Below are 12,784 nucleotides of genomic sequence, written 5' to 3'. Positions count from 1 at the left end.
GGGAATTGCAGGGAGCCAAGAGGTTCTTTTCTCCAGGAGGAGCCCCGCCAGCTCCCTCAAAATTATTTGGGAAGCTGGAAGAATGCTGAAAGCCCCAAAGTCACCACCCCACAGCTATCAGAAACATCCCACTGCCAAAACAGTACCAGCCATGGTGGGAACATCCCTAATTCAAGCATCCCAGATTTTTCACATGCCACCCCCCATTACATGGAAAACTGGGAAGATTAATGAATCCATGGTGTTCAGYTGGAGCTTCCTTCTGTCCCCATATCAGCACCTCCCCCCTAGAAGGGCATTGGAGAACATCCCAGAAATCACCTTTTCCTTGTAATGACCAATTCCAGAGGCTCATAAAGCTACTGGAAATTCAAGGCAAGCTGGATTTCCCAAGAAAATGCTTCCACATGACTGGAACTAAACCTTCCTTTGTCCTTCCCTCCATCCACTCCTCTCTGCTTCTCACCCCATTCCTTCTGCCCATATTGTGTTCCCAAATSTGGGGAAATCCCAAGAAAAAACAGTATTGGAAGCTGTAAATGTGGTTTGGAGTGCTCCATGTGAGTGGGAAGATCCTACTGCATCCCAAAAGCAGCTGTGTCTCCTGAAGTGCTCTGGCATGGCTCCATGGAAAAACTCTCCCAGAGTTTGGGAAGTTGGGAAATGACCTGTGAAAGGAAAAGAGGGRTTTTAGTGATTTTTAGGGCAAATGGGGCCTGAACAGCCCCAGGGATCTGGTGCCAAGGGGTGCAGGTGTCCAGGCTGTGATCCCAGGGTGTGATCCTGGGGGTGCTCCTGATCCTGGAGGAGATCCTGGCCTGCCAGTGAATTCTGGGATTCCCAAGAATCCCAGAGGTGTTGGTGATCTCAGGGGTAAACCCAAGGGTGCTGACACTGGGCTGCAGGTGCTCCAGGGTATGGCAGATGCCAGGGAAGCAGCTCATCCCAGATTCCTGCTGGTGATCCCTCAGTTGATCCTGGTGATCCAGAGACACCCATGAGATCCTGGTGTGGTCCCAGAGAGATCTCAGTGATCATGGTGGTGATCCCTGTAAGGTCCTGCCTCTCCCACGAGTGATCCCTGGTGATCTGGGCAGTCCTGCAGCTCATCCGGGTGTGGCCCTGGTGAGCTCCCAACCAACTGATCCTGGTGGKATTCTGAGGATCCGGGAGTCATCCCAAGGAGATCCTGGGGATTCTGCAGCCAGTCCTGGTGTAGCCCTGTAGATTCCACTGAAATCCTGGGAATCCTGTGACTGAACCTGCTGTGGTCCTGGTGATCCCAGGGGTGATCCTGGTAAGGTCCTRGTAATCCTGGGGTGATTTTAGTGATCCTGTGGCTGATCCCAGTGATGCTGGGAGTGATCCAGGTGTGATCCTGAGGAGATCCTGGTGGAGCAGTGGCTGACCTGGAGGAGATCCCAGCACTCCCGGCTGATGCCAGTGTGCCCCGCTGACMCCTTCCTGGATCCCGGTGGGATCCCAGTGACACCCAGGCTGATTCTGGCGTACTCCCAGTGAGCCCCGGAATGATCCCAATATGGTCCCGAGAAAATCCCGGTGGTGCTGCGGCTAATCCCGGTGGGATCCCGCTGGCACYGCGGCTGATGCTGGCGTGGTCCCGGTGCCCGCTGTAGCCTCGGCGATCCCGGGAGCGATCCCGCTCCGYGCCGAGAAAAACGCCGGCGGGGCCGCAGCTGCTGGCGGCGCCATCCCGGGCCCGATGCCGGCGCGTCCCGGCGCTCGGCGGCCGCTCCCGGAGGGATCCCGGCGCTGCGCGGTGCCGCGGGAGGAGGAGCCGGCGGCCGGGGCGGATCGCGGCGGGGCCGGGCCGGGCTGGGCGCGGGTGGCGGGGGGGCCCCGCCGGACCATGTGAGGAGCCCCGACGGGGCGAGCGGGGCCTCCCCGGCCAGGGGGCACTTGCGGAGCCCCGCGCCCGCCCTCCCACCATGGGGGATTTCTACGACCCGGAGCACCCCACGCCGGAGTAAGCGCGGGCCCTCCGCGGCCTCGGGCCCGCCGGCACCGCGCGGCCGCCGGCAGCCAGGCCGCTGCCCCTTTCCCTTCCCGTTCCCCTTCCCATTCCCGTTCCTTTGCCCCTTCCCTTTCCCCGTCCCGCCGCCCTTCCCCTTCCCTCCGTCCTCCCGCCGGCCCGGGGTAGGCCGCGCATCCCCGGCCTTGCGTGATGGCCGCGGCCGGGGCGGGCGCGGGGAGGGCGGGCAGGGAGCGCGGGGAGGGCGGAGAGCGGGCGGCTGGAGCGGCGGGAGCGGCCGCGCCGGGGGTTGCGGCTCGGCTCGGCTCGGCTCGGGGGCTGTGTCCCCCCTGTCCCTGCCCGTGTCCCTTTCCCTGTCCCTGTCCCGTCCCTGCCCAGGGGTGCGCGGGGGGAGCCGGGCGGAGCGTGCGGACGTGTCCCGGCCTCCCCGCGGGGCCATTTTTCAGTACCGTCTTTATTATTATTATTATTAATGCTGTTTTTCTTGGTTACCGATCCCCGTCTTGCTTTTACCCCTGGAATTCTCTCCCCCCGGGCGGCCCCTGCCCTGACCCCATTTTCTGCCAGGAGGAAGGAGCCAGGGAAGGGGGAGCAGCCTAATGGCCGGGAACTCTGGTTCTCCTCTGGAKGGGGAATTTCACCAACCCACCCCCCTCATCCCGCCAGGGCCTCCGGCTTTATCGCCTCTCCGGAGAAGTCACTCCGTCCCTGCTGGGTTTCTCCCCCCTACCCCTTTCCCGCTGGTTCTCAACGCTATTTTTACATTTTAGACTTCCTTGGCGAAGGATTCGGGGGCTCCATAAACTTTGCCGGCTCTGGGGTGGAAGGAGCAGACACCTGACATGGAACACCCCCCCCGAGCAATGGCCGGATTGGAGGCAAAGTTAAAAATGGTGGTTTCTTTGAGCAGGGACAGCAGAGCAAACCTTTTATGAGCGAGTTCTGCCTGTGCCCACCTGGAGCAGCTGAGGAACAGCTTCCCCTTGTTCCAGCTGAAACGGTGCCGGTGACTGAGCCTTCTGAATTAGTGAGGAACAGAGGATTRTGTTGGGAATTCTGGTTGTGTTTTGCCAGACATGGCTCCCAGGAAGGACAGCCTGGAGTAAATCCTGATTTACTTCAGCTTAACCCTGTTGGGGTGGTCCCTTCCCGAGAGACCCTCTGGGTCCAAACGGCTCTCCTGTTCATCCCAAAACTTTTAGGCTAATTTGGGTTGTTACCTTTGTAGTTTGGGAGGTGTGGAGGGATCCTGGTGCCAGGGGTTGGGCTGGCATTTTGGAATTAGGTGTCCAAAGGCATCTGGGTTGTCCCATGCTGCCGTTTGTTGTCTAAAAATGTCTAGTGGCACCAAACTGGGCTGGTGAAGGAAGCCAGAGCAGATTCTCTAACGACTTTCTAATGGAATTAAAGATTAGTTGGCCTGATTTTGGGGTTTCCTTGGGGCTTGCATTCYGTGTTGGGATTCAGAAAGTTTTAAGGAGGTGTCCTGGTATTTTTAGGGGTGTTGTTCTCTCATCCCCACCTCGAATCCCGGTATTCCTTACGCATCCGAGTTGTGCTCATTAATGATGTGCCTTAATTTGCATRTGCTTTGCCCAGCATGGACCTTTTACTTGCAGAAAAGGATTGTTTGGGATAATTTGTASGTTGTTAGGCATGTCTGAGGATCTGTTGGATGTTTGGGAAGAAGGAAGTTCAGGCCAAACTGCAATGACTGTGGGATGGTTGTGGCTTCCCCCATTCCGTACCTGCCGTGGGTGGGATGAGGAGGGATGTGCAGGGTTCATYTTTGGGATGAATTGCTTTTGTAGCTTGGAACATTGGGGTTGTGCTGCTTGGAGAACGTTGGTCAGTGCGTGGTGATGATAGTGGAGTCTGGTGAATTGTCAGGCTCAGCCTTGCTTTTCCTGGAAATTMCTCACTGGATGGTTTGGGTGGGAAGGGGCCTTAAGGATCATCCCATTTCACCCCTTGCCATGGGCAGGGACACCTTCCACTATCCCAGGTTGCTCCAAGTTCTGTCCAGCCTGACCTTGGCAACTTCCAGGGATGCTGCTGAGCTGGAGCTCCACCTGAACTGGCCGGAGAGTGTGGWTGCTGAGCTGGGAGCTGAATGACGACTCGTCCGTGCCGATGGCTTTTACTGGAATTTTCCTGTAGGAAGGAAACTCTGGATCACTTTTACTTCGTTGGTTGCTCTCCATCAAGYAGAGCTCGAATTCCTGGGAACTTCAGAATCCAGCAGAACCAGATCTCCTGGACTCTTTGGATGCTTAAATTTGGGCCAACGTAATTCCATGAGCTTGGAGCTGCCACCACATTCCACATGGAGCTTCTCCATGGAGCTGCCTRATGCTGGCCTGCACCTGCTTTGAATCCCAGACTGGTCTGGGACGGAAGGGACCTCAAAGCTCCTCCTGTTCCCTGCTGCCATGGACACCTTCCATCTATCCCAGGTTGCTTCAAACCCTGTCCAACCTGACCTTGAACTTTTTTAGGGATGGGGCAACCACAGCCTCTCTGGACAAGCTGTTCCTGGTGGATATTGATGGATGTTTGTGTCCTGCTGTGAGCAGGACACACTTCATTTCTTGGTGCTTCCTTGAAGAAGATTCCAAGATTGTCCCTGGCTTCATCCCGAGGGTGGAGGAGCCTCTTTGACCAGCGATACCTCCATGAGGGGATGGAGCCAACAGCTCCAAGGATTTATTTCCCTCATCTCCTGTTATAATGGAAACTACATTTATCCATCTGCTTCTGGATATTCTGCTCCATTCAGGGGGAAGATGGTTTTCCAGCCATCCTGGTGACACTGGTGGGGCCTGGTGTGTCCGTGGGTGGTTTGGAGGGGCTGGGGTTTAGGATCAGAGTATGGGACATTCCTTTGATTTTGTTAACGTGACTCGATACAGGTTCAGCCAGTCTGGAACTCCAGGTTTTGGTTGTGGCTGTTTCCAAGAATTTTTTTTTTTTGATGTTCATTGGAGCTGTAGAGTCTCCTGSGCTCTTCCCTGTTGGTGTCACTTTGGGACTTGAAGATTTTTTATGGGAATCTGGATTTTATTTTCTGCCTTTCCCTAAGGAAAACCATCCATAAGGGTGGTTCCCTCGGTATAAATTCCTGGCAAATGTGCTGTGGTTAAACACCCAAATTTAGATCCTGCAGCCTGTTCCAGTCCACCTGGGAGATGCTGATGGGAGGCAAAGGCTGGATTTTCCACCTGCAGTTCCCTTGGAATGCTCCTTCCCTTTATTGAGGAGATTAATGATGGTCCCATGGGCTGTGAATGGAGAGAGGAAAGGGAGAAATTTTTCTCTCATTTCCTGAGAGTATCCATGGGTTTTCCAGACCTGTGTTTCAGCTTTAATGTGTCTGGAAAGTTGAAATATTTAAGGAAAATTCTCTTTATGTGTTTGGCTTTGGGAGCCTGAATGGGGAATTTGGGAACTTGTTGTGGGACATTTCCAGGGATGGGGCAGCTGAAGCTTCTTGGGGCAGCCTGTGCCCAGATCTGCTGATCTGCCAATGGAATTTTCAGTACAATTTGTTTGGATATTTAGAAGGGAAGAGAGGATTTATAAACACCTATTTTTAATTGGTATTTTTCCTTCCTGAACTTAAGGACTCCTTGAGGAGAAGTCTTGAGGAAGTCCAAGTGTGGCTCTGGTTGTTGGAATGTTGGTAGAATAGGTTATATTCTTTTTCCTTGATTGTTTTTCTGACTTTTCTTGACTCTTTTTCGGGGGATAAATTTCCCTAAAAATGCTCCGTCCCTGGAGCTCCACCTCTCCTGTGAGCTTCAGCTTTTGGGAACCATCCTAGAGGTTGCAATCCCTGGGGATGATGKGGAGCAGGAACTAAAATTCAGGAGAATATGATCCAGGAGTCAAAGTTTTATCCCAAGAAGATCCAGCATCAGGCTGGATCAGGAAGGAGCTGGAGCCTGAGTTGCTTCCAGTGGAGCAAATGTGGAGCCCCATTTCCAATGGATTCCTTCTGCTCCAGAGTTTTACAGCTTCCCCAGCGCCTTTGTAATTCCGTTATTTCCTTCCTGTCTGAAATGCACCAGCAGAAGTTTTCCAGCTGGGAATCCAAAGTGTGTCATTCCCAGGTAGCAGAAAATAATTCTAATCCCCAGCTTTTTGCAGCATGGAAATCCCAGCAGGAAAACTCCAGAGCCTTGGTGGTTGCCTGCACAGCCCACTCCCAATTTGGGATTTTATGGCAAATTTCTGATGGAGAGGAGTGTGAAAAGAATTTATTTTCATCTGTGGAATTGAGAGCAATTCCCAAGGTGTCCCTGCTGCTGCTGGGCAAAATCCCAGGATACTGAACTTCATCTATTATTAGCTTAGAAACAAATACTTGGAGGATTCAGATTTATTTCTATTTATTTCCATTTATTTCTATCTATTTATATTTATTTCTATTTATTTATATCAAAGGGATGCCTTTGAGCTTGTCCAGGGACTTGCAGCATTTTATTTTATGTATTTTGGGATGCAGATTGCTGTTTCCCCCTGTTGGAAATTGATTTTAGGGTCGCCTCATGATTGGAAAATGCCTTCTTGTTAAATTTGGGATGAGTTTGGACAAAGAACGGAATATTTTGGTATTTGATAGTGGTGAGTGTTGGGAATATTGGTGTCACACGTGTGTGAATTAGGAGGTGGTGACACTAAAATTCCATGGTTTTGCCTCAGTGTGAATCTTGGGATGGGGGGGACAGGATTTCACCTTTTTTGGGGATATTAGGAATGGGTGCCAAATRTCCAGCTGTGTCCCAGCAGAACAGAGCCCTGAAACAGAGAGAATTCCTTGTTTTCCAGGCATTTTGGGAGACAAAGGTGCCGTGCAGTGCCTGGGGGGGTGATGTCATTCAGGCTCCATAAGCTCRGGCTTGTAATTTGCTGCCCCATTCAAGGAAAATCCCCCGGGATGGCGACACCTGATAGGTCAGGGAGGTGCTGGAGGAGGGCTGGAAATCTCTGGTTTTACCAGGAACTGTGGTGGATCCTGGGGGCCATTCCCAAATCCTGTCCCTCTGAGGGAGGGGCATTCCTTTGCTGCTCCGTGGAGTTTTTTCCCTAATTTTTAGAACAGATCCCAAATTCTTCCCTTGGGTCAGGTGGAGCCTCAGCAGCTCTGCGTGTCCAGGTGCTGGGAATGAATTTCCATCCCTGGGGATGAACCCCCATGAATGAATCTGTATCCTGGTTCCTCGGTCCCTGGTAGCAACAATTGTAAGTAAACAATGTTTTTTTATTATTATTGTTATTGTTTAAAAATTCCTCAAGTTTTCAGGTTCCAGGACTTCATCCTGAAATCCTTTTCCTGCTCAAACTTAAATTGAGGAATTTACAAAGAGTAACTTTAAAAAGAGCGGCTTAAACAGAGGAAATTTCTCTGGGTATGGATAATTTTGGATTTGAGCAGAATGATAAAAACTGTTTTTTTCTCCTATTATTCTTACATTTTCAGTGCTGGAAGCGGCTTTGTTCTGGTAGGGAAATGTTTTGGTGGTGGGACTGAGCCTGAGCTTTCAGCCTGGCCAGACCTTGGCTTTAGGATGGTTTTAATTTGAATCAGCAATTTTTAAAAATAGGGGGAAAAATCAGGAGTGAAACAATGCCTTTGGCTGCTCTGATCCCAGGAATGCCCCACACCTGTGTCTAAAGTTTCTGTGGAATTTTGGATTTAATGTGGATGGATTTGGGTTTTTCTTGTACAACTGTGTTGCAATGTGGATTTTGGGGTTCTTCGTGCAATTCCTGCCTGTGGTGTCCCATGGGGAGAGATCTATGGCAAACCCAGAGGTGCTAAACTGCATTTTTGTTTAGATCCAGCCTCCTTCTTCCCTCTGCATCCTGGCTGGACTCGGGGATGTGCCTGGATTTCAGGATTTCAATGCAGAGTGTTGGGAAAATGCAGTTCAAATTCCCTTTTCCCTGTGAGACTTTTCCTCCGGTGGCTCTTTGTGCCCGATGGTGGCAAAGGAGGGATTTGAGGCAGGGATTACCTGGAAGGTGATCCCATTGCCATGTGATTTATGGGAAGATGCTGACTCTGAAAGCTACTGGAATCTCCTTCCCTGCTCCCAGAGGAGGAGGGGGAGGTTTTCCAGGAGCTGTGCTTTGAATTCCAGTGTGGATTTGTGCCTCTATTTTGGGTCTCATCCCACTTCTGCCCCCATCCTCACCCTCACCCTTCCATCCTCATCCTCTCCCTCCCTGGGGCAGATGAATGAATCCTTTTCCTGSCTTTCATGGGAACAGCTTTGCTTTTCCTGATTCCTTCATGATTTCAAATGGAATTTTTTCCTTAGATGTGCCCTGGCCCTGAGCAGAAAGAGAAAAGCAGGATTTAGGGGGAATTTGGGAATTCTCAGGCAGCTGGAGGAAAGAGCAGAGAATCTGGATATTTTCTTCTTAACTGGATCTTTCTCCTAGAGCACATCTCGACTTCTGTGAAATGCTGGAATTGCAACACATAAATTATGGAATAATTAATGAACGAAGTCACTCAACTCCTCCTCATTTTTATAAATGGAAGGATAAATCCCTATTTTCAATGTATTCCACTCCATCTTTCCCTAGAATGTCCAATCCTCTCTGTTCTTTCCTCTTTCAGCACAGAGGAAACTATGTCACTTCCCTCGCTCCAGACTTCCAGCTCTGAAACCTCAGTGGAAATGTTGTGTGAAGCAGGAAGTGGGGATTTTGGGAAGCAGGAGAGCTGGATTTGGGAATGTGCTGCAGGCACAGGTACCTTGACCTCGTTTTCCAGAGAGCTCTGCTTGGATTCCAGCTTCTGGTTAAATAAGATTTTTTCCAGGGATTTTCCCTCCTCCMGTGAGTGCTTTTGCCTTTTCTCTCTCCATGGTGTTTTTTGGGGGAGAAGGAGCAGGATTGTCTGTTTCCTTCCCAGCTCTTTTCCTGGTTGTCCATTATCCATTKGCAGTGCAGTGTTTTTGGGAGCAGGGACACATCAGGGTAATAAAAGCCCAGTGCTCTGCACAAAAGGCTTCCCAGCAATTCCTCCCAATATTCCATTAATATTCCATTAATCACAGGGACAGCTGCACTTTTATCCTTTTTTTTTATCCCACATTAGGGATTCATAAACAGAGGAGCAATGGCACTTCAGGCATGGGAGTGTTCCAGCAAATCCTTTAGTCTGGAGGATGGAAATTGAGGGGAAATTCAGGATAGATACATGGAAGGAATTCCTGCCTGGGAGCAGAGTGAGGCCCTGGAGCAGTTTACCCAGAGCAGCTGTGGCTGCTCCATCCCTGGCAGTGCCCAAGGCCAAGCTGGACTGGGCTTGGAGCAGCCTGGGACAGCGGAAGGTGCCCATGGCAGGGGYTGGAATGGGATGAGCTTTAAGGTCCTTTCCAACACAAACCATTCTGGGATTCTATAAATGAGAGCAGCAGCACCAGAGAGGGAATTTCCTCCCCAGCATCCAGGGAATTGCACCCCCAGCACCAGAAGCCCCCGGATGCAGCTCTCCATCAGCATCTGGACATTGGTAAAACTGCTGGATAATTCCCTTTTGGCTCCAGGATGCTGTTGGAATTCCATATTTCCACCTGAGGGGTTAACATGGTTTGCTGCCTTCCTGTTTTCTCAGCCCTGCTGTGGATGAGAGTGATGATCCMTGGAATTCCAGCTGCATGCAGGATATTTTTGGCCAACCCAGCCTAAACAAAACAGGTTAAATCTCAATTTCCTGAGCTCCAAGTTKGGATTTAAGTGCTGAGGTTTTGCATTTGGTTCCCTTTCTTCAGGCAGCAAGGTGGCTTTCAGATGGATCCCTTCGAATTCCTGAGCTGAATTCCTGCTGGGAATGGGCCTTTTCAGCTCCCAGGGCTGTTAGGCTGCTGATGTTCAGATAAGAAAAGCTCCAGGCTTCCAGATTTTCCTTTTTTGAGGGGAAGAAAACTAAAAAAAACCCTGGACTTMGGGGAGATGAGGCTCTTAAAGTTTTGTCTTTTAGACTTTAGAAACCTCAGGGCATTTTTGAAGCTCCTTTTGCATAAGGAGAACTGGGATAAAATTCCAATTATTGTGTGGGTTGCACTTAAAAAAGAGAAAAATCTCCCTCAGCTCAAGCTGTTGAAGCACSAAGAAATGCTGGAGCTGCTGAACCTCAGAATTAAAATATAATTTTATTTTTTATTGATATTGCTATGTCAAAATTGGGATGTGCCCATGAAGAGAGGAGCTGGTAAATTTTAAATATAAACAATTTTGGTCAAAATGTGGCTCCTTATAAGGAATTTTGATAGAAAGGTCTCCCCATGTGAAGACGTTTTTATAGAAATGTGGTTCTGTAGTCATAAAAAAGCTTTTCCTGGATTTTAATTGGTATCTAATTTTTATTTTTTAACCAAATTAACACATCAAGCTGCTGGAAATGGATCAAAGGTGGTGAAGTTTCCTGGTGGGAGGGTTATTTGTTGTTATTTTGTTAATTTTGTGGGTTTTAAAGTTATTTTTAAATTTTTTTCACTGCTTCTCAGGGTGTTTCATTTTTTTTTGAGCCTTCTTTTGGATTTTACTAACYCTTTTCTCTGGACTTTCCCAAAAAGGAGCCACAAAGTGCAGGAATTCCACGTTGGTTTTCGTCCTAGTTTTATTTTAGGTGCCTGCAGGGAGCAAGGTGCAGCTGAGGGAATGGCTCCAAACCTGTGGAGCTGGAAAAGTGCTGGAAAACCCCTGGGTTCTGTGTTGGGATGGATCCTGACCTTGGAACAGGGTGATTTTATGTAACTTCATCCCAGTGTGGGAGGAATTTGGCAAAAGGTTCCTGAGGGAAYGGCAGTGCGTTCCCTAATTTTGGAATTCTATTTTTGTGGATTTTTTTGATCTGGGGATAAGGAAGAGTCTGTGAAGGAAAATGGGATCCATAAGCCTCCTTTAGGAAGGTCAACACCTTTTGTTTTAATTTATGGAATCCCCAATTCCCAAGTGGTTTGGCTTGGAATAGGATCATCCAGTCTCACCCACTATCCCAGGGTGCTCCAAGCTGCATCCATCGTGGCCTTGGACCCTTGCAGGGGTCAGGATCTTCYCTTTCCTCTCTTTGTCCTGCAGGATTTTTCTGGGATTTAAAGGATCCCGACTCTATTTTCTCCCTGTCATTAACTCTCCCTTTTATTAATTGCAAATATTACATTGAATTACCTCTCTCCTGGTATGCAGATAATTAAAGATGTATTTTTGTGTATAAAGAGAATTATTTTTGCTTCAGGACCCTCAGCTTCCACATGGGTTGTAACTCTTYGCTGCACCTGCCTCTGGATGTCTGGAAAGTCTTCCTGGAATCTCTGAGGTTGGGAAAGACTCTGAAACCATCAAATCCAAGGTTTTTCTTGAGTGTTGACTCCACAAAACATCAAACCCAAAAAACCAAATCACACGACTGTTCCTGAGAATCCCAAGCTCCTCTTTTTGGGATCCTGATATTGAAAACTCCTTTTAGGCCTTAATTCCGTCAAAATGCTGCTCTTGGAGAGCTCCTAAATCCATGGGRTTTTGAATTCCTGGCTTGCCTGGCCCCATTAAATCCCATCTGTGCCCTCCACAGGCATTCCTGGCTGGGGTTTCCTTGATGGAATCAAACCCTGTTCTTGCTGCTCTGGGAATAATTTGTAGTCTTTTAATAAGCTGGATTGATTGGATGGGAGCCTTTTGAGAGGCAGGAGAATATTCCTCTGAGGACAGTTCTTCCCAGTACTTCCTTTGTCTCCCAGTTCCCAGTTGGTGATGGTTTCAGTGGGGGGCTTCTTGTGCCGTCGCCGCATTTGGGTCTCTCCGAAATGGACAATTTTGGCTTTTTCATCTAGAGTTGGGTTTTTCTCATTGGCCTGAGGTGGAATCTGTGGAGGTTTTCTGTGGGAAGGCTTTGGCTGTATTACCACAGCGATGCTGCATTATGGTTTGAAGGCTGATAAAATGTAGGAAAATTCCAGCTCTAAGCTGTGTTGGAGYGGTGGAGAGGGATTTGGGATCTCTRGCAGACCCATGGCAGAGAGCTGGGTGAGCTGTGGATATCTTGGCTGAGGTGTGGTGGTAGGTCCAAGGAATTCCCCAAAACTCTCCAGGGAATTCAGCAAAGCAGGGAGAGGGAGTTGTGTTCCTATTCCTTTTCCTTCCCTGAGGAGAAACATCGCTGTAGGATTGGAGCGGAGAACTTGGAAAGAATGAGAAGTTGGGCTTTCCCATTGGCTCAGGATTGAGAATGATCCTAATTAATCCATTATCAAGCTGTCAAAACAGGGATTAATTATACAAATAGTCAGGGCAGATGCACAGCAGCCAGACCTTCATTAATATCTTTGATTTCTTTTATGAGAGGCAGAAACTTACAAATATTCAGGAAAATATTCARATGGAAAGAACCCCAAATGCACCTTCTTCATTCCCGTTTTTGAGGGTTTTATTCCTGCAGTGTGGTGCAAAACTGGAGGCAACACCAAGCCAGCMGTTCTCTCCAAAAAGGTTTGCTCTGTCCTGATCCCTGCAGGATTTTCCAGGAAATTTTAGAGCCTCCCAACTATCCAGCTCCCCTCCAAATCCRGTCTGGTATCCAGGTGCTGTCAGTCGGTGTTTCCCCAATTCCCCATCCCATTCCATATTCAGATGTCCAGTGTTACTTTTCTTGTTCTTGCCTGGTGTTCACACTTTCTCTTCTGTTTTTTTTCCATGTTTCCTTGTCTGGATTGCAATAGAGAAGAAGAAAATGAGGTGAGTAAAACCAATCGCAACATTCCTGGATTTCCTGTG

At 49.2% G+C, this 12,784-nt stretch overlaps 2 protein-coding genes across 5 annotated transcripts in view; one reads left to right on the top strand and one right to left on the bottom strand.

Moving 5' to 3' along the window:
• Window positions 1-545: 545 nt before the first annotated feature.
• On the bottom strand, window positions 546-1,951 carry LOC130574558 (collagen alpha-1(I) chain-like). Its single transcript, XM_057367845.1, has 2 exons — window positions 894-1,951; window positions 546-668 (listed from the first exon to the last, which is right to left on the bottom strand). The coding sequence occupies exon 1, from the start codon at window positions 1,949-1,951 to the stop codon at window positions 1,028-1,030; it is 924 nt and encodes a 307-aa protein (XP_057223828.1). The 3' UTR covers window positions 546-668; window positions 894-1,027.
• SETD2 (SET domain containing 2, histone lysine methyltransferase) overlaps window positions 1,930-12,784 on the top strand; it is a 48,817-nt gene continuing 37,962 nt past the window's right edge. For all 4 annotated transcript variants that reach the window (XR_008965445.1, XM_057367843.1, XM_057367842.1 and 1 more), the window contains exons 1-2: window positions 1,930-1,987; window positions 12,730-12,745. Coding sequence is in view for 3 of the 4 variants with exons in the window: in XM_057367843.1 (XP_057223826.1) it covers window positions 1,950-1,987; window positions 12,730-12,745 (54 nt within the window). In the remaining variant the exon portion in view is untranslated. The remainder of the gene's footprint in view (window positions 1,988-12,729; window positions 12,746-12,784) is intronic.

This window comes from Malurus melanocephalus, unplaced genomic scaffold (genome assembly GCF_030028575.1).
Source record: "Malurus melanocephalus ecotype Western Australia unplaced genomic scaffold, MMel_1.1 scaffold_86, whole genome shotgun sequence".
NCBI classification, from domain to species: domain Eukaryota; kingdom Metazoa; phylum Chordata; class Aves; order Passeriformes; family Maluridae; genus Malurus; species Malurus melanocephalus.
Note: the sequence above shows the minus strand (reverse complement) of the source record. Positions and strands in the feature narration are given on the sequence as shown.